Source organism: Paralichthys olivaceus, chromosome 3, assembly GCF_024713975.1.
Source record: "Paralichthys olivaceus isolate ysfri-2021 chromosome 3, ASM2471397v2, whole genome shotgun sequence".
NCBI lineage: Eukaryota > Metazoa > Chordata > Actinopteri > Pleuronectiformes > Paralichthyidae > Paralichthys > Paralichthys olivaceus.
The window spans coordinates 2,146,337-2,166,819 of NC_091095.1; the positions used below are offsets into that span (position 1 = coordinate 2,146,337).

Sequence of the window (20,483 nt, forward strand, 5' to 3'; positions counted from 1 at the left end):
CACACACACACACACACACACACACACACACACACACACACACACACCAGATATAAAGCTGTAAAACGCTGACAGGACAGAACAGCAGCTCCCTCAGCTTCCATATCTAGCACTTTTAGATATATTAGTACGAGCAGCCATCATCACCAGCTGACCCACATTACATTTTCCTGCCAACCTGTCTGACTGAGGCTCACTACAGTCGAGTGGGAAACACACTTTCTAAGAGATGCTGCGGTTTTCTTTTGTAAATGAGGACAATTTCATACTGTTATTACCGATGAGGGCAGAGATTCCCTCAGTGGTCAGAGAACATCCATAATCAGCAGTTGAACTCCATCCAGGAAGCTGAAGTAATTATTGTCTCAAGATAAAAACGGAAAGCAGGGGAGATTTTTTTTTTTTTTTTTAAAGGAGAAAATAAACTAGAGATAGAAATGACCTTAATATTATTTCTCTCTCTGGGTATTTCCAATAAGAGTATTCCATCGGAGGGGTTGATAAAAGGATTATGCAGCCAGCTTTATGCGGCTGGAGTAAAATCTGTATATGGAAGGAGAGCTGTTTGATTGAATAATTCTTGTTTCCTTTCTGCCAAGCAAGCAGTCCTCTTTGGGAAAAGTAGAAAATCAGCATTATGGCAGATTTATACATGTCTGACCACCACCCTGTCCGCCCGTCTGTCTGTCTGGATGTTTGACTGCTTGCATATCAGTCAGAGGAGATGTCTAACAGAAATATTCATTCTGTATTTTCAGGGTGCTCACCACATCTAATAAAAGTCTTGTTACATAATTTTACAAGGGACAGAGCCCATGAGTATTTAAATAAGACACTGATGCTTCTTCCTGTCATTGTCTAACCTCACTTACATTCAGGAGAACATGCACAAGAACCCACAAATCAAACGTTATTTCTGTATTTGTAGTTTTTAAGCTACACTTAGTAAAATGAATACAACATTACTGCATGGTGTTTGTGTTATGCCCTTTTTTTTTTATAAAGCGGTTAGGGTAACAGTTCAGAGGATAATTCTGGAGACAGTACTGCACCATATTCAGAAAAGTGTCTGTGTTATTAAACCTAGTTTCCTTGATATAAATGTGCGGTTAAGTTAAATTAAAAATACACAAGACACAATTCAACATCAGACAACCGCCAAAGTGACCAGAGTGGAATCAAATTCTGACTTCAAACTAACACCAACACACAAAGAAATATCAATCCTTTTAGACACGTGATATGATTAGTTGCTTATACTTCGCACCATCTACACATATTTATTGTTAAAAAAAATTCGTATGAGAACCACAAGTGTAAATTTAAGGTTTGTGTGATTAATGGGAGATATCAGGGTAAACAATCACACAACAGTCGTTACCGCACTGGGACTGGTCAGCTGGTCTTTGGCATGGAAACTGAGCAAAAAGCTAATTCCAGGTATGAATAATTTTTATTTAAACAGCTAAAATAACTGCTGTCGTTATCGGGCATCATCAGCAGTTGCTGCATGCTGCCGTTTAGCCTTTTGACCTCTGAGTTTAGTTATCATAACAGGGTTGTGACCTCACGACCTGCAGTCATTACAGCAGTCTCCTCCAATCAGCCCCCCCAAAGCTCTGATAAAGCCCTCAGGGACAAAACAGGCTGCTGGAATAGAGGTGACATTAGATTTATGTGTGTGTGTGTGTGTGTGTGTGTGTGTGTGTGTGTGTGTGTGTAATGGTTGGTATGCACGCCGCTCTGTTGTGGTTCTATACTTTTGAGGACCAACACTTATATTTTGGTGCTTTCCACCTCTTGAAGGGCTTAGTTTGGGATTAGCACTTTGGTTTAGGGTTCAGATAAGAATGAAGATGGAGCACAGGTTTGGAATGAGGTTCAAATGAGGTATAGCTTGGAGTTTGAACTTGGGTTTAGGTTAAACAGTTAATACAACAGCTGACAGACAGACAGTGGACGGTCGGAGGGTTTGGGATTGACAAAGTTAGAGTTAATTCAAGATGTTGAAAAGATGAAAAGTTAAATTAAGAATGTATTCCCTGACTTTCTCTAATAGGCTCAAACATATCACTGAAATCCTTTTGAGGGGACATAACAGCAGGACACGAAGAACAAGTTTTGAACCTGCTGTTCTATCAAAGAGGATCAGTTGTATACTTGAAATTAAAACTAAAGTGGCAGCGAGTCTCAATAGTGTGGGCATCTTGTTAGGATTGTAGTGTGCTCTGTAATGATCACAAAACTCTATGTGTCTGTGGTTTTCCATGTGCTCAGTAATTAACTATACTTGCAAGAAGATAAAAGATATTGATACAAAGCAGTGGCACTCTGCTGAGTTTGTTCCCTTTTAAATTGTTGTACTGAAAACATTTCTGTGAATAAATGTGTGTGAGATCCTTCCATGGTGGGGGAACAGGGTTTTAAAAACAAATTTAAAAATGGAGGAAAAGCTGTAGGATACTTTGCAACCACTCGATTGTCTGATTGTAGATGAAATACAACACATCCTGATTCTATTCTTTAAACAACAAACAATTCATATGTCCCTGAAAATAACTTTCATTCCTGTCATGATATCAGGATTACATTTCCATCTTTACCAATATATACATTCATTGTTTCTTGTATATGTTCACAACACTCATCTTTGGAAGGAATTATCATTGATCCAGATTTCAAGACAAGTAGTGAGAACCTGGCAGTCTAAGTAACAGAAGTATTTAACTTGATTGAAGAGCCTGTTGCATCCTTTGTCAGAGAAGAGTCTGCAGGTGTTCACCTTTTTGACATAACTATTGTTTAAAATCATATTGATTGCTGGATCCATACGTGACGTATCTCACACAAAAATACTTATGACGTACTTTAAGCATATGCTTTCAAATAAAGACCAAGAAATACATCGAGATTGGATTAGACATGGTGGATTGTGACATTAAACGTACTAAAATAAAACAGAAAAAGGAAATGTGACCAGTTTGTTTGTCATTTAAGTCTTATTAAAGAAAAATGTAATAATCCTCTGGACATAGTCTAAAATAAAACATTAAAAGTCACATATGTTTGACCATGTGAACGTATGATGTCAAAAAGACACAGGAGCTCCACAGCTATTGGCAGACATGAGTGGTTCTCATGAAGTCATTCCTGAAAATGATTGGTCAGGAAAATAATCCACTGACGAGAGATCACAGCACCGAACATCAAAACCTGACTCCAGGAGAGTAGTTCTCAGTTCAGATAAAATTCAGTCAGCAGGACTGTTATTTGTATCTTTACTTTAAATTAAAGGGGAAGTAAATTGAAAGCGTTTAATAATTTGTGCAAAACCTGAAGATGACAGCTTCACCAAACTGAAAACAACAACCCTCTCCTCAGCAAGGGATTCTCAAAAACTTGTAATCAACTAATGACAAAACTTTTCTCTTCTGGTAAATGTTTCCATGAGGGATGAAAACAACCTTGCAAAGCTAATTAATCTATCAAAACATGCAGGTCACATTGCTCCACAGGCATTGTAGCATCCTCGCTGCACAATTTAAAGATGGATCAAAAGTTAATATCAAGCCTCTTCATCTCAGCACGCATTCTCTCAGTCTTCCTCCTCTGCGAGTAAAAAAAAAAAAAACACCCTCTGTCCCTCAAGTATCTTATTGTCATTCCTAATCATGCCTCAGAATCATAAACAATCCCACAACTTTTTAATATTTTATTCAGCCCTCTCTGTTTATGCAGTTCCCATAAGGCATTGCCTTTTAGAGTCTCCCTCTCCTGCGACAAAGACGTCGGGAAAACAAATAACGGCGGGAAAAAACAAACAAAACCAAGTCTCCTGAAATACCTTGTGGATGCCCAGAGGAAGGTGCTGGACAGACAGATGAGCAGATAGGTTTCCTCTGTCCTCCTCTCTCAGGCTGCCTCCTCTCTCGGCGTGCTGTGGAGAGTGACTGCTCACAGCCCGCCTGGCATATCTAATTAGAGCCAGGCTGTTGCCACTATCGGGCAGAGGATCTACCTCTCCAATCTCTCCTGACTCAATCTTCCCCATCTCTGATTTTCTTTTATATTTATGCTGGAATATTTAATTGTAGACAAAAGGTTACTCTGGGCTCTATTCATCGCACACAGGCAGAATAATCTCCTTTAAAAGGCTTGACATTTCAGGCTTTTCAAAGGGGGCTGAAAAAATTATATCCCCGCTTTTGTTAATCAATGAAGTAGAACTCCCCCGAACAAAAGAATTAAATTGCTTGGTTGGGTTAATAAAACACACAGAAATAGCTGCTTCCTGTGGGCTTTTGTGCTTGCCACTGGCTCCCCCCATATGCAACCAGCACTGTAATTCCATATGATTTAGGGAGTGAAAAAACTCTCATTTCTCCACACAGTTGGCTTTTTAAATCCTATTGAATGAGCAGTCTGTGAGGCTGGCTGATTGGGACCTCTCGCCTGAGCCTGGCTGCCTAGCTGCCTGGCTAGCAGAACAGGCTCTCTCCATTTAAATGTGACTTCCACCAAGGAGAGACAGCGGGTCCACTACAATTTACAATTTCTATACTGCCCCTGCTTCAGAAAAACATTGTAATTATGCAAATGATAGGGGCAATAATTAGGCCCTTCGCTGTCCCATTGTGTTAGCTGGTGTTCTGTTGCGGTCCAATGGTAGGAGAAACGCAGCAGGGTTTGAATCGCTCCTTACAGAAAGCCTGCAGATGTTCACGGCATCGTCCGTCCTGTAACCAAGCATCACCTGAGCCGGGGTTCCCAGATGCATGATACAGTGGCAGCAGCCTCTGGTTCATCTGTCTGAGAGCGAGGGGTCACTTCAGCATACTAGTGTTTTAACAGAGGTGTGGCACACCACTTTGTATCCTTACACTTTAACACCACTTGTGTGTTGTGCCGGCTATAAGAGCAGCTTGGATTATCATCTGTGCGAAGAAGTCAACTTTTAAGTTATTCAAAAGAAAAATTCAGGTTTTTCAAATGACAATTTTTCACCTTGAGCTCTGGTAAATAGTTCAAATCAGCTTTTAACCATTGTTGGAGCATTTGTGGCTAAATGTTTATGACACAGATTAATCATCACAAAAAGAAAAGACAGGTAATGATGTTGTGTTTACCAGAAAACTCAAGGATGTCGATTCACACTCAACGGCTTGTAATTTAATGAGCATCAAACTGTGAATACAAGATGTGGGATTGTGTTTTCCTTTTCCCACATCTGTAAGTGGAACACTTGTAAACAACACTCACAAGTATTACTGTAACTATAGTAAAACACATCAGGGTTTGTTCACCCAAACTCTCATCTCTGTAATAAAGTCATCCTGTTTTTAAGTTATGGCAGGAAGTGACCACTCCACTGCCTCAGACTCACTTCAAGTGACTTACATGTCCAAAGATGTCTGGTGAATCAGATAAATACTGAGCTTAACTGGCTGAATTATTCATACACCCTGAGACAGTTGGCTAACACGAGACAGTTTGCTAACACAAGAGAGTTGGCTAACACGAGACAGTTTGCTAACACAAGAGAGTTGGCTAACACGAGACAGTTACTTAACATGAGACAGTTGGCTAACACGAGAGAGTTGGCTAACACGAGACAGTTACTTAACATGAGACAGTTTGCTAAAATGAGACAGTTAGCTAACACGAGACAGTTTGCTAAAATTAGCCAGTTTGCTCAAATGAGACAGTTAGCTAACACGAGACAGTTTGCTAACACGAGAGAGTTGCTACCACGAGACAGTTGGCTAACACGAGACAGTTTGCTACCACGAGACAGTTTGCTAACCCGAGACAGTTTGCTACCACGAGACAGTTTGCTAACTCGAGACAGTTTGCTAACCCGAGACAGTTTGCTACCACGAGACAGTTTGCTAACCCGAGACAGTTTGCTAACACGAGACAGTTTGCTAACACGAGACAGTTTGCTAAAATTCGACAGTTTGCTCAAATGAGACAGTTAGCTAACACGAGACGGTTTGCTAACACGAGACGGTTTGCTAACACGAGACAGTTTGCTACCATGAGACAGTTTGCTAACACCAGACGGTTTGCTAACACGAGACAGTTTGCTAACACGAGACAGTTTGCTAAAATTCGACAGTTTGCTCAAATGAGACAGTTTGCTCAAATGAGACAGTTAGCTAACACGAGACGGTTTGCTAACACGAGACAGTTTGCTACCATGAGACAGTTTGCTAACACCAGACGGTTTGCTAACATGAGACAGTTTGCTCAAATGAGACAGTTTGCTAAAATTAGAAAGTCAGCTAACACAAGACAGTTAGCTAACACGAGACGGTTTGCTACCATGAGACAGTTTGCTAACACGAGACGGTTTGCTAACACGAGACAGTTTGCTAACATGAGACAGTTTGCTCAAATGAGACAGTTTGCTAAAATTAGAAAGTTAGCTAACACAAGACAGTTTGCTAAGACGAGACAGTTTGCTAACACGAGACAGTTAGCTAACACGAGACGGTTAGCTTATTATTTTTAAAGGTGTCAAATTAAGTTTTTAGACGATCATTGTAAGGTCAAACTGAACCTACCCTCTCACAGCTCTGTGTGGACGTCCATCTTGGATTAGAGTTCACCTGAGAACCAGCAAACAGGTGAGGAGGGAGGGCGGGGCTCAAATATCCCTGGAGGCGGGAAACGGTGTTGGAATCCGGGCTCCGCCCACAGCAGCCCGCCGCTGGTCTGACTCCCGGAAAGGGAGGGGCCAGACTCTCGGGAGCAGTTTTCCGCCCAACCTGGCAACCCTGGTGCAAAACTCAGGCTACTTCCACGAGTTTTAAACCAAAGACTGTTTATGAAGATTTGTGTGGAGACGTTAGTTTGATCTGTACAGTAACATCATGTGAGAGGTGGGATGGACAGATGTGTGCAGGTGTTTCAAAAACAACTGATAATGGTTTGCTCTATTTATTGTACATTAATGTAGACTTGCACATTACTTGTGATTTAATCTGTATGAATTATGTTGTTATATATTTATGCCTCTTATTGTTCAATTCACCTATTTATATAGGTACATATTTATATTTTAATATTCATATCAATAGAACACAATTGTGAACCTGTTTCTGCAGATACATATATCATTATAGTTACAATATATGGTACTACAAATTATACCCATTTATATATTTATATATATATAAAACGCATTACATTTATAAACATATGCATGAATGTGCATATGTTTATTTCAATATCTCCTTGTACACAATGCACAGCACACATCACCGTGCAACCTATACCACTGCACTTTACCCAAGTCAACTACTTTACAAATTATATTTCTGTCTGTAATCAAAGGTGTATACTGTGTACACATTCTCTGTATCTTTACTTAAGTTTTATTTTTAATTCATTTGATTGCCTAATTTATTTAATATGATTGTATTCAATATCATCTCATCTCATCTTACTCAGGTGCACGAATTAAAAACCCACAGTTTTAGCTGTTGCACAAGATCATCATAACATTGCACGGTTTTTAATGCAGGACTTTAATCCTACATGTTAGGAAACGTTTACATGGATTTCACTGAGGATAAATAATTATTATTGACTCTGAGCAGCTTCTGTTTTAACAATTCAGTCAAATCTGGCAACTCTGCTGCTTTTACGACAGTCCCCCTTCCGTTTCCGGCATAAACAGAGGAGCAGGGCGGCATGAGGATGAGAGGTCAAACTTTAGGATCCTGATCTCCAGCGGACACGGACCTGAACACACAGCCATGGTGGGTCTGACCTGCGGCTCTGTGGACGCAGACATCTTCCGTAAACGGCTCCAGACTCACGAATCCACCGGGACGCGAGACGGCGTCCGTTCCACACGGCTAGGCTAACGTTAGCTTCACTCGTGTGCGCTCTCGTGCAGCCTTGACGCGACGCGAGCCCGGTGATCGTGTGATCGACCGCCTCACGCTCGGTGCACAGCTTTGCCTCCTGACTGTCACCGGCGTCAGTGCGGCGAGCAGCTGGAGCGAGACTCCGTGTGACGCGTGTGTTTACATCTGCAGCTCTGTGTGAACCCTCATGTCTGCTCTCTGTCTCTCTGCAGGCCAGCTCCTTGGCGGCAGTGGGACTGGCTCTGGCAGCCGCCGGGTTCGCAGGTGACTTCCTTATTTATTTATATGTCGTATAATTAAAACGCGTTCGTTCGTTTCTACAGCGCTCTTTAAAAAAAAACACAGAGTTTACAAAGTGCTTTGACAGCGAGAAAAGTAAATATAAGAGAAATAAGAGTTCGCAGGATGTGATGTGACAGACAGACACGTTCAGGTGGTGTTCAGATGAAATGGTTAAATATAGAGCTGTGTCACGTGACAACTTGAACACTTAATATGTAACAGGAATCTGACGATAACAATCAATGAACAAGTTTTTTTAAAAAGTCTATAAAACTGGGTTTAAGAAGAACAAACTCTCAGTGAACTCATAGAAAGAAGACACATCTGGCACCGGGTGTTCATCTGTACAGATGTTTCTGTGTCCTCCACATCACGGAGTCTTCAGTGGTTCACAGAGACTTTTCACCTCTCATCAAATTCAGACTAAATGACAACAACACAAGTTAAAATAGAACAACAGAGTTCAACAGCAGCATGAAACCTCCTCGCTGGGCCGAATAGAATCTGAACACTTTGACCTTCGTGGAGGTCAGATCGTTGCAGGTCTGCTGTATCAGTACCGCACTCATATTCATATGTGAATATGAGTGCGGTACTGTAGTTATCCACCTCTCTCTCCTGTTTGTCTCGCAGGTCGTTATGCCATTCAGGCCATGAAGCAGATGGAGCCTCAGATGAAACAGGCTCTTCAGAGCTTCCCCACGACGGTGAGTAGGAACCAGGTACACACACAGTACCTGTGAGTACTAGTGTATGTGTGAATGAGTTTATCACAAGTGTTTGGATCCAGTGGTGAGATGTTTACGGAATATGTTGTCGCAGGCTTTTGGAGGAGGGTTCTACAGAGGTGGGTTTGAACCAAAGATGAACAAGAGAGAAGCTGCCCTGGTTTTAGGTGTCAGGTACGTGTTCACTCTTTCCCACGTCACACACAAACACTGCTGCTCCCACAGTTGAAGTTAACTCCGTCGTGTTTTTGATGTAGCCGCCCCGGAGCTGTGAAACAGTTTACGACTGAGTTATTCTACATATTAAAGTTTAAACTGAAGACCCACGATTCCTCTGGTTTTTGGGCGACCTTAAATTGCTTTTATTAACTTCTTATTCTGCTTATTCTCATACTTTCTCAACTCTAGTTTTAAAATGTGCATCAGACAAACTTTGTGCAGCATCTCACTGCACAGATTATCACAATAATAATTGATGATGTGTCTTTGATTTCCAGTCCCACAGCCAATAAAAATAAGATCAGAGAAGCCCACAGAAAATTGATGATCCTGAACCATCCAGATAGAGGTGAGAAGAAGCTTTAAAAGTTCTGACTGATCTGGCATCAGCTGTTATTTTAAAAAGAACTCATATAATCTGTAGCAGGCTGCCCTCGTCTGCTTTGGTACAAGTTTCACTCTCAACAATGATTTGTTACGGAGGAAATGATTTCGTGGCCAACAGTAAATGTGGAGGCTGCCGTCACTGAAAGGTTTTACAGTTCGTTCTAATAAGAACGTATAAACACTTTACTGCAAAGACTGATGAATGCAGTTTTCTCCCGTGTGTCGCAGGTGGATCTCCGTACCTCGCAGCAAAGATAAATGAAGCGAAGGATCTGATGGATGGACAGATGAAGAAATAGAGATGAAAATGCTGATCAGACATTAATGTGATTTCACACTATTGTTGATCTTGAACTGAGTGATCACCACTTTTCTAACTGATTGTTCTCAAATAAAATCACACTGTATAAATTGTTATGAGAGTCCCCCCCCCCCCCCTCATTATATTTGTATTTTGTGAATTCTTTATTGAATTAACTGAAGCTCGTAGTTTTTTGTCACGTCAACGTACATACAAATATTTTTTGCACACTACAAACACTGCACTAAAGGATCATACCCACTCATACTGTCATTTGAGCTTTGGGAGATTTCTCTTGTGACCAGTATGGATGGAAGGAACAGTTAAAGTGAACAGAAACTCTTTACAACTACATAGAGACATATATTATTATTTTAGGACATTTATTGCTTTAATTGAAATGACAGATTTAAGTGTGAATGGGTGAGAACGACAGGAAGACACGTAGCAGAGGGCTTGAGCCGCAACACGTGGAGAAGTCCAGCGGCTCACAACCAGAAAAATGCTCACCTTCATTTTCAAAACAGACTTGTTGTGAACGTACTTCTAAACTTGACATTTTTGAATTCGTATCTTCATGATTGTAATAATTTGATGGGTGAAAATGCTCCTGTGAAGTGATGTGGCAGCAACAGAGCACAGTCGGGTTTTAGATCTATACAGAAGATCAAGTTTATTTAAGAACTACCTGCATACAAAACATATTGCACATCAACCAACCAGAATGATCCTTAAAAAAAAAACATACTGGATGTCACAACCCTCAGTAGTCCAAATTGTCTTGTGTCTCCAAAATAACCCCTCTGCAACATGTTGTGTCAAGAAAAAGAAGAGCTTCTCTTATTTTTTTTCTTTTGTTTTTTTTAAATACTGTACACTTTTTAAATAAATAAACCAAATAAATCTCCTTCCTAAATAGAACAGTCATTACAAGTTTCCAACCAGTTGGTCTGTGGAAGAATCCTGAAAATGACTTCGTCGTCACATTGGCTTGGTTTTCCAGAAACATCTCAACACCAGGCTCGTCTGGTTCTCGCTGCTGCAACAGGACTTCTGTTTCAGTGGGCATGGAAGAGGGGAAATCTCAAAGGATAAAACAATGTGCTTTGAATCTGTTCATCTCAAACAGTATAATTTCATATTTGATGAAAACGCAGATGTTAAACAATGAGATGTTTCCAGGAAACCAAGCACCGAGGCTACATCTCTGTCCAGCACGAAACAGTAACAGGTGACTTTCCAGACTCGACTACAATCAACTTTTTTTTAAACAAAGAAAAAGGTTAAGTTTCAGTGCAAAGAAAACAACTCCTCCATTGTTTCTCTTTTCCAGACACTCTGTAGTAACATCTCTTCTATGACCAAAGTGGTTGCATATTGAAAAACAAAGCAGCTAATGTCAAACTCAGATAACTGGACTCATTTGCCCCACAAACATTAAGAATAGACACATCTGAATTAAAAAAGATATGCCTCTGAAATCCTATCAGGGTCTCAGTGTTGGCCTGCACCTGCCGACAGTGCCAGTACATGAAGCACAAAGGAGACAGCTGCTCTGGTTCCGCTGGGAACAGGTGGAGGCGACCGAGTGACACGGAAATGAGCGAGCGGATCTCAGATGGTGTGCAGAGCCAGGCAACGACATGTTGAATCTACTCTCAAGGCACAACAGCTGATCACATGTATGTCAGACATACTTGGGGTTTCTGACAAACGAGTGTGCACCGCGGCGCTGCTCACGCAGAACGCCGGAGTCACAAACAACTTTTCATCAAAACATCCTGAAGAAGGGTGTGGAAGCTTCTCTCTGCATCTGCCTGTTAAAAGGCATATATATATCTTATTCTAAAACCCTGCTATGATGTTGTTTATACCGATAAAAACACAACTGCTCAAGTCATACCACAGTAATGGGTTCGAATGGAATCCCTGTCTGCGTTTTTTTTTTTTACAAATACTGCATTCAGTCCGACCTCCCCCTGAGCTCTCAATGAAGAGTGGACCGAGAGGTACAGTTGAATAGAGATGTATGTACGTCTGAGTGTGTTTGACTATCTTTGGCAAGCTCATACAGGAAGAACTATTGTAAAAAAAATGTAGTAAAGTGGATAGTTGGAACAGAACACATGTAAAATGGGGTTTAGGGTTAGACCTCTAAAACTTGCACAGTGAAACAGGTTTCAAATATTCGTAACGTAAAAAAAAAAAAAAAAGAACAGTGCTTTTTGTATTTAGACGAGGGCTGCTCCGAGAGACAGTGAGATTAAATTCAGCGCAGCCAAACATGTTCAAATATTTGAAACCATTTCCTTTGATGCTGTCTGACTAGGAGAGTCCGTTAACAACGGGCTGTGGGTTTGAGTCCTCGTAGGACACTTTGGCAGGCCTCTCACTGGGAGACCTGGGAGCTTTGCTGCTGCTGCCGCCGCCGCCCTCGCCGACAGCAGCGGCGTTGCTGTCGTTGGAGCCATTGGTGGTTGCCGGGGGAGACGGGGGGCTGTGCTCAGCGATGGTTTCCACCTGAGCCTGGAGAGACGCGGCACAGACAAGTCGTGAATGTTTTCAGGCAAAAGAATCAGAGGGGCCACGCACACGCTGTGTAAACCCCAACCTGGCAATGCTAAATATTTAATATTGTAATGATGACATGATCATGAATTATGTGTTGTTCTATATAAGCTTTAGGTCGTGTCTATAGTCCAATAATTGTATTTATATGTCTTTGTATGACGTCATTTTCTTCTAATAAAGGTTAACTGGGGTCTACCAACAATCATTTTATCACTTTGGTTCGAGTACTAACCACATCCTTGTTTTTCTTGGGGTCGCTGGACGTCGTCTGTCTGCTCTGAGACTCAGCCCTGGATATGTAGTCAGCCACAGTCACTAAACAAGACGAGAGGAAAGAAAATCAACGGTCAAATAAGACAGAGGCCGAGATGCTGCGTCGGCTGCTCAGCTCTAAACAAATCTGCCCCATGTTTGGAACTTCCTCACGATGAGGACGACGGCACATCTCGCTCTCCCTGTAGAGAAGCTGAACACAAACAATGGCGGCAGTGCAAGGTGAGGGAATATTAACACCTGTGCGATCACCGTGAGAAGAAGCAGGCATGGTTGTCAGTTTTCAGAAAGTTACACAAGTTGAGCGACACAGAGCAAAAGTCTGTGAGGAGCGAACATTATAAAAACAGTCACGGCTGATGTTTGCGTAAATGACGACACAAAAACAAGTTGTGGCCGAGTTATTAGTGAATGAGGCCAAAATAACACACGGGAGATGCATGTTTACTCTCCGATGCTAAATTTAGGAGGAAATGCTGTTACAGAAGAAGTTTTAGTTTAGTAAGTTGGAGACACACAAACAAACACGAGACCTGGGGTACAACTTTTTCAAGAAGCCATTCAGAGCAAGGACCAGGGGTGAGCACACTGGAAGTCGTCATGGTTACCTGGCTGCCTCTCCTCAGGCAGGCGGATGCGGCGACGTCGACTACGGTTGCGACGCTGAGATTTAGCTTCCGGGTCATCTACGGGTTGTTGTCATCACAAAGACAGCGATTTGAATTGGGGCTTAAAACTTTACATTACACTGCACTGACTGATTCCACACTTTAACTGAAACTCTGACAGCAACAGTCAGATCCAAGAATAAACATTTAGACAACTAGGACAAATCACGTTTATTACTATTATAGATCACGTGACTTCCATACCTATTCCATTTTCACTCATTGAGGCGTTGTCCGACTCGCTCATGCCGTCCATCAGTGTGGCGTCCTCGTCGGTTCTGCGTCGCCGAGACCTTCTGCGGCGGTTTGTGGGCAAGTTTGACTCGCTGGCATCGGTATCGGCTGTGTGGTCGGTCTCAGTGTTTGTCTCCAGGACTCCGTAGGCATTGTTATCCTCGTGGCCCTGGGGTCCTGCTGCAGAGTCACAGGGAACATCACAAACAAGTTAACGTAAAAGTGTTGGTTACTCAGTGCTTCGTATTGTTTACTCAGCCTTCCTGTGGCAACAGATCCGTGTGCACTACGTTTGGTGTGAAAAGTGTATGATGGTATATTTTACCATAACTGTTGCTGTATCCTCTTCCTCCTCTTCCTCTTCCTCCACGGCCTCTGCCGGGTCCCGGCCTCCGACGACCATCTCTCTGTGGCCGCTGACCTCTCTCCCTGTCCCTGGAAGTCAGTTAGTTAGCCAATCAACATCTCACACTAATCACTGCCACATAATCAACAGCTTCATAACACAAGATTGTCAGGCTGACAAAACTTCCTTTAATTGGACATGAACATGTTTGTGCATCTTTGGGTTCAATGGTTTGAAAACATTCACCTGTCCTGGTCCTCCCCAGCCAGGGACCAGTCACTGAGTTCCTCCTTGCGCTCTGAATCGGTCTCAGAGGCGTTGGACTGCTCTGAGTTGGTACCTGAACGAGGAGACAGAGAGATCGCCACAAAAGAGATGTTAGGACAGATGCAGACATACTGGAGGACTTTGTTTTTATTAAAATATATATAATTTGTGCACAGACTATTTTAAAACAGTACCTGGACGCATATAAGCTGATTTTAAAGGGGCCTACCATATCCAGTGCTGTAGCTGTGGCCTCTGCGTCCACGGCCACGACTGTTGTAGGAGCGTCCGGCATGTAAGGAGGACGAGGAGGCATTGGAGCTGCCCTCTCCTCTGTCCCCTCTCTCTCCTCTGTCCCCCCTCTCTCCTCTGTCCCCCCTCTCTCCTCTCTCCCTGTCAGTGGGTCGGTAACCCTGGGTGATCTGACGCAACTGCTCGTCAATCTGCATCCTCTCCAGACGAAGCTGCTCAACCTCCTGGGGGAAAAAGAAATGAGTGAAAAGATTCAAATAAAGTGAAAGAGACGGGGGGAAAAAAGAGACAGAAGACTATAATAAGATTATAATAATTTATCACTTTCAGATAATCAGATCTCTTAGAAAGGGTTATCACTGGATACACATGCAGTCATACACACATCTATATCACATCCAGTGTGCATGCTGTTGCTTATTCTGAATCTTGCTAGGCTGGTTCCCTGTGTAAAATCCAGATTCAGCCTCAGCTCTTCCTCGAGTCGCTGGCCCTCGGTAAGAAGCTCCACTATGTCCTACACACAAGTGCAAACAAACACACTGACGTGGCACAGACCATGCACATGCATAAACAGAGCAACATATATACACACAGAAAAATACACACCACAGAGCAACAAGGCGATCATTGATTCTTTTTTAGTGTGATTAACAATAAATGTTGAATTTAGTGTATTTTAACAGAGGTGCTGTTTTTTATTCATACAAGTTAGAGTGAGGTTTGTGGTTTTCATCTCTTCTTCATCAGCAGAGACGCACAAACAAAACATTTGACAAATCTTTAAATGTTATATTCCTGCACAGCACAAAGTCAAATGTTTTTTAAAGATTTAAGCACGGGTTACGAGGCGGTGCTGCTGACAGCCAGATAAATGTGAGTTTGGTTGTTTGTGTGTAGATTATTCCAACATGCATCAATTCATGCTTTTGATGAATGAAACACTGGTAAGCATTAGAGAGGGTTGCAGAAAATCGAAGCTGTGACATCGAATAAAAAAAGAATTGGTAAAAACAATATAAATAAACATGCTTCACAAACACACATGCAGACTGTACTTACATTGAGGTAAGAGATGTGGTACTCCAGCAAGACCTGAACATTGCCAATACTCTCCTTAGTACCAACAAAGGTGAAGGGGACCATTCCCTGTGTCGACAAAACACACAAAAACAACGCACTGTTAGTATGGGAATGAGTGAACATCATTTGTGTAGTAGTATGAAACCTGTGGTTTTTTGTGAACATGCTGCTGTAGCAGACTTACTTCCTGTCGGGGCTGCTTGTTGTCATTGTCTCCTTCTATCCTCACCCTCACCACACCAGACTTGTCCACAATCTCCTGGATGACTTTGCCGTTCTTACCGATCACTTTGCCTGGAGACAACAGCGTAAAAGGACGAGAGCATGAGATGCAGTTGTAAGTTAAAAAAAGAGCAGATTGACCAACAAACTGAAAGCACGAAACTAATTTTTGTAAATATAGAGTTAATAATCATGGTATCTGAATAATAATAAAAAGTTACAGATGAAAAAAAATCAACTTAATATGCACAGTACCTAAAACACAGTTATAATGTGCTGAACAAAATAAAAATTAAGAATCAAAGTCAAACGGGAAACAATTAAAAGCAGTTTGAAAATCACACATTAGACATTATTAGGGCAGAAATATACAAATATAAATAGATGGAAACATTTTAAAATGATCAAATAATATTCAGTAAGATCAGACCCAGGATAAAAAACACTTAGTAAAAGGTTTTTTCAAAGTTGGAGACATACACCTATAAAAATGCACAGCACACAGAGCGTCTAATTTCCAGCTGCTGGTCAACAGAAATGTTCTGGATTTCCATTCTCAAGCAGGAAATGTGCAGGTCCACATACCAACGAAGTTCCTTGGCACCTGGACAGAATCCTCCAGAAACTCCAGGAAGCCCCTGGCCTTCTTCACCGCCTCCGCATTCTAGAAGAAAACACAGTAATGGTATTCATTATACATTCAACTAAAACACGGGCAAAGTCAGGAGGAGACATATTTATATTCCACGTATGATTGTTTCAGTGCATACACAAGTTCAAATGTTCATTCACTCCTTTCCTCCCAAGCTTCAAGCACCACTCCGTCAGGCATCCACCCTACCTCCCCATAAATCCTGAAAGTGCCAGTCTCCTCATCCAGTTCGATGGCAGTGACACCCGGAACTTTCCGAGCTTGCTGGATGTTGCTGCCGTGGCTGCCGATGGCCAGACCCATCAGATCCATTCTCACGACGAACTCCTCCTGGAAGGACGACACCAGCTGCCTGGAGCTCTGAACAAAAAAAGAGAAAATGCATGTCACAGTTTGATTTGTTGTCAAAACACGTTGTAATCATTTGAAATATGTCACAGGACTGTTCCGAGCAACACTAGCTGTACTGACATAGAACACAAATGAACGTGGTACATGATCATATGACAACTGGGTACTAAGCTGGTTTCCATGGTTACTCACTGACCTCCAGGTGTTTTGTAGCTTCCTGGTTGCGTGACATCAGAAGCAGCTTGGTCCTGAGACTGCGCAGGTGCATGTCACTCAGCAAAGACACACGCTTCACTGTTGTCTCATTGGTGGACTAGACACACACACAAAATAAAAGAATGAATTATTGACATACATGGAGCTGCTTCTCTGTTGATGACGACGAAGAAGAAATGCACAGGAGAGTCATCCAGTGCACAAACATACTGACGACAGGATTAAGGCACAACAGTTACCACAATCACTAGTTGGCTGGTCTCTGGGCAGTAAGAGATGCGACAGGCTCCCACGGCTTTCTTGAAGTCCTTATGGGCGTTCTCTATCTGGCACCTGTGATACAAGATCAATTAAATACTTTTAAAAGGTCCAATCAAAAGTATAAATACTATGTGAATCATGAAACACACAAGCTTTGTCCACCACCCCTGTCGTGTTGTACATACGCTTCTTGTAGGTCCTGAGAAACCGGGACTGAGCACTTGTAAAAGGAGTTCTTGGTGATGGCCTTGTTGGTGTTGACGGGACGCACACGCTCAAAGGTCACAATCTCGTTGTAGGTGGCATCGAATGCTGCGTACTCAATCACATAGAACTGAAAGCACAGAGCGGTTCAGAGTGTAAAACCACATCTACTGACATCAAGTGTGTGTGAAATGAATTTTACTACATTGATTATATCACAATAATACAATAATTAATAACAGTGTTAACAATGAATAACACTCACGTCTCCCTTCATCATGCACACTTTGGCCAGCCACCAACCACAGGGCTCCTGATCATTTGCTCTGGAGAGGATCTGCCAGGAGATGAAGACAGAGTAAGACCACCAACGGAGACAGACGAGAAAGGAAAATCAAAATAAAGAGAAAGACCACATGTGTTAACTCCTCACCTCCACCTCCTCGCCCTCTCCAATCTCCTTCTTGGCGTCGGTGGGTGGGGGCAACCTGACATCACTGAAGGGCACCTGGCGTTCTGGCTGCCAACTGAAAATAAAAGTAGTTTCCAGCCTTGTTAAAACACGGTGCTCGCTTCATTTGTCATAAATATCTTGAACCTGACATGATTAATGACTTCAGCTGGAATACGACTCACTTGTTCTCAAAGGCAATGGTGAGAGAATCATCGTGGATATCTTTGACAAGGCCCTGCAAGACAGACAGACACAAAGCTGTGAGAACATCTGACACAACTGAAGAGCAACTTATTAGAGTTCAACTGAGGAACACGGAGGAAAATACTGTGATTCCTGAAGAAACCTTGTGAAAGACATAAATGATTTACTGGGAGGTGCAGAGCTTCAAGGTGAGTGAAAATCTGAAACACGACTGTTCTATTTTACCGATTATATATAAATATTATATCATAATGTGGCTTTTAGAAGTTTGACGATCAGTCAGTTGACAGAAAAATAATCAGCAACTCCTCTGATGGTTGATCAACTGGAATATTTGCTTGGAAACTTACTTAAACATTCACTTTCCAGTTTATCTCTAGTTTCCTTACAAAAAACCACTAATAACCACTTGTTCTGTGCATGTAATTGTTGTTTCAGATGAAATATATCAATGCTTTGAGTCTAACAAACAAAATTCGACTCCCATCTAATTTGCTAAAGAGGTGGAATATTTATTTACAGATAGCTGGAAGCCTGAGCAAATAAACTAAAATAATCTGCATGACTCCACACCCTGGGGCACAGGGGAATTTCTTTGGGTATTCTGGGTGTGCTATGCTGGTATAAGCCATGTGTTACATGCCAAAAGTGTCTAGTATTTGTAATTTAAGGGCACGCTAAGTGCCAAAGCACGCGGCACAAAGGAAGCCGAGTACATTCCTTTCTTCTGTGTTTTACACGTTATCCATTCACTTTATGCGACGAAATACAGCAATTTTAACAATGTCCTCCGAAGTCTGGAGCCCAGACATCATGTTATGTTAAGTCTTTAATATTCTAAGTTTAGCTAAAGCCCACCTGTGTCCTACTGACAAGCTGCACGGGTGTCAAAACACAATTTGTACTGGATGTTATGTTCTCCCTTCTCATTAAGTCAAGTTAGGTTTGTTTATATGCTACGTTAAACACAATAGGAGATGAGGTATTTAAGAAAATGACTGAGACTTTGAACTGGTTAGACTATGATCCGTGACCCTGTTTTCAAGGTTTACGTCATCACAAGGTTGAGATTCACTTGTCACTTCCTTCCTTACTGCACGTCGCCGTAAATATGGGAGTGAGACATCGAATTCCACAGATCAGTTACACAAAAACGTCACAAATCATGAAAAAAGGTATCAGAGGGTTTGATGCTGACGGGTGAGTGTTAAATGAAAACAGATTCCAACAGAGGAACTAGAGGAGAACAATGTGGAAGTTGAACTACAGCTTTAAAACTCAGGACCAAGTGACTCACGAGGCCTGAACTGAGAGGAGGAGAGGAGGAAGGAAGGAAGGAAGGAAGGAAGGAGGAATCAGGGTGGCGAAGGTGATGAGAGGGAGATAGGAGATAGAGGAGAAGAGACTTTACACAGCAAGTCTAGAAATAGTCTGTGGTGTCGGTGACCCCCTCCACTGACATGGCAGCCGGTCAGGATTGACAAGGAACAGCTGGCTCACACACACACACACACACACACACACACACACACACACACACAGAAAATAGCTCGGGCATGATGAGGTGTCAGATAATAGACGCAGACGAGGTGTTTTCACAAGAAATCTCTGTCATGGCCACAAACAAAGCTTCGTAAACATCCCCACACTGTCAAAGAGCCGCTATACGTTCGAATCCCGGGCAGCTACACGACCCGAACACCCGAATAAACCATCGCTCGGCTCCCATGTAGCTTCACGTCTTGACGTCAACTAGCAAAGATGGCTAACTTTTATTTAGCTCCAGGAAGCTAACGCAAAAACATCGGGCGCAGTTAGCAACAGCTCGAACCTCCACGAGTTTCATGTTCGTCGAACACGAGGTCGTGTTAGTTCACACACACAGACACACACACAAACACACACAGACAGACACAGACACACACACTGAGTGTTTGATAAAAGTCTCTGGGTCCAGAACTGCTCACCGACGCTAGCTTAGCAAGCTAACTCCGGCTAGCAATGCTGGTACAAGCTAACGACGGGGTTCCGGAGCGGGTCGGAACACGCCGCTGGAGTCCGAGACCCTCGGGCTGGTGTCCCGCACCGTGCGGCGGGCTGTCCGCGGCGACAGCGCGCGGCCGAGCCGGTATTTACCTTGTAATAAGCCCCGTTGGAGCCGCGGACCTCCACCGCCAGTTCCTCCATATTGGACACGCAAAGGATGTTGGGACGACAGGTGCTGCTGGGAGCATCAGGGGCTGAAGTCAGGGCAGGTGAGAGGTGACACGTGTCAGTGTTGGTTCCAGGATGAAATCAAAAACCAGCACTGTCAAATAACATGTCGTTACTTACATGAGACACACATCCGACTCAATGAGGCTCATGGAGGAGCTAACCTCAAAGCAGGGGCGGAGCGGAGCTGACCCCAACATGGACAGGACCCTGAAAA

At 42.6% G+C, this 20,483-nt stretch overlaps 2 protein-coding genes and 1 long non-coding RNA gene across 11 annotated transcripts in view; 1 reads left to right on the forward strand and 2 right to left on the reverse strand.

Moving 5' to 3' along the window:
* The window catches only part of LOC138406942 (uncharacterized), a 50,356-nt gene extending 43,669 nt beyond the window's left edge, over positions 1 to 6,687 (reverse strand). Inside the window, exon 1 of the long non-coding RNA XR_011240290.1 lies at positions 6,567 to 6,687. This is a non-coding gene — a long non-coding RNA (uncharacterized lncRNA). The remainder of the gene's footprint in view (positions 1 to 6,566) is intronic.
* Positions 6,688 to 7,560: 873 nt separating this feature from the next.
* dnajc19 (DnaJ (Hsp40) homolog, subfamily C, member 19) lies at positions 7,561 to 9,908 on the forward strand. Of its 4 annotated transcripts, none has more exons than XR_011240286.1 (6): positions 7,638 to 7,766; positions 8,090 to 8,141; positions 8,793 to 8,866; positions 8,982 to 9,061; positions 9,385 to 9,558; positions 9,623 to 9,794. XR_011240286.1 is itself a non-coding variant. In XM_069520598.1 (6 exons), the coding sequence occupies exons 1-6, from the start codon at positions 7,764 to 7,766 to the stop codon at positions 9,749 to 9,751; spliced, it is 330 nt and encodes a 109-aa protein (XP_069376699.1). In that variant the 5' UTR covers positions 7,638 to 7,763; the 3' UTR covers positions 9,752 to 9,908. The 4 variants fall into 4 exon arrangements, 3 of the variants coding, with proteins under 3 accessions (XP_019959697.1, XP_069376699.1, XP_019959696.1); XM_069520598.1 differs by having other exon boundaries at positions 9,385 to 9,455; positions 9,702 to 9,908; XM_020104137.2 differs by having other exon boundaries at positions 9,385 to 9,455; positions 9,722 to 9,908.
* A 533-nt stretch (positions 9,909 to 10,441) lies between these two features.
* On the reverse strand, positions 10,442 to 20,434 carry fxr1 (FMR1 autosomal homolog 1). 6 transcript variants are annotated; one of them, XM_069520557.1, is made up of 19 exons: positions 20,387 to 20,433; positions 20,189 to 20,292; positions 18,031 to 18,083; positions 17,828 to 17,921; positions 17,660 to 17,731; positions 17,376 to 17,524; positions 17,169 to 17,262; positions 16,910 to 17,026; positions 16,552 to 16,722; positions 16,296 to 16,374; positions 15,673 to 15,782; positions 15,468 to 15,554; positions 14,383 to 14,629; positions 14,133 to 14,226; positions 13,866 to 13,969; positions 13,511 to 13,720; positions 13,247 to 13,324; positions 12,598 to 12,680; positions 10,442 to 12,320 (listed from the first exon to the last, which is right to left on the reverse strand). In XM_069520557.1, the coding sequence occupies exons 1-19, from the start codon at positions 20,397 to 20,399 to the stop codon at positions 12,120 to 12,122; spliced, it is 2,160 nt and encodes a 719-aa protein (XP_069376658.1). In that variant the 5' UTR covers positions 20,400 to 20,433; the 3' UTR covers positions 10,442 to 12,119. The 6 variants fall into 6 exon arrangements, with proteins under 6 accessions (XP_069376658.1, XP_019959694.2, XP_069376650.1 ...); XM_020104135.2 differs by having other exon boundaries at positions 13,866 to 13,975; positions 20,387 to 20,432; XM_069520549.1 differs by having other exon boundaries at positions 13,866 to 13,975; positions 15,468 to 15,560; positions 20,387 to 20,432.
* Positions 20,435 to 20,483: the final 49 nt, after the last annotated feature.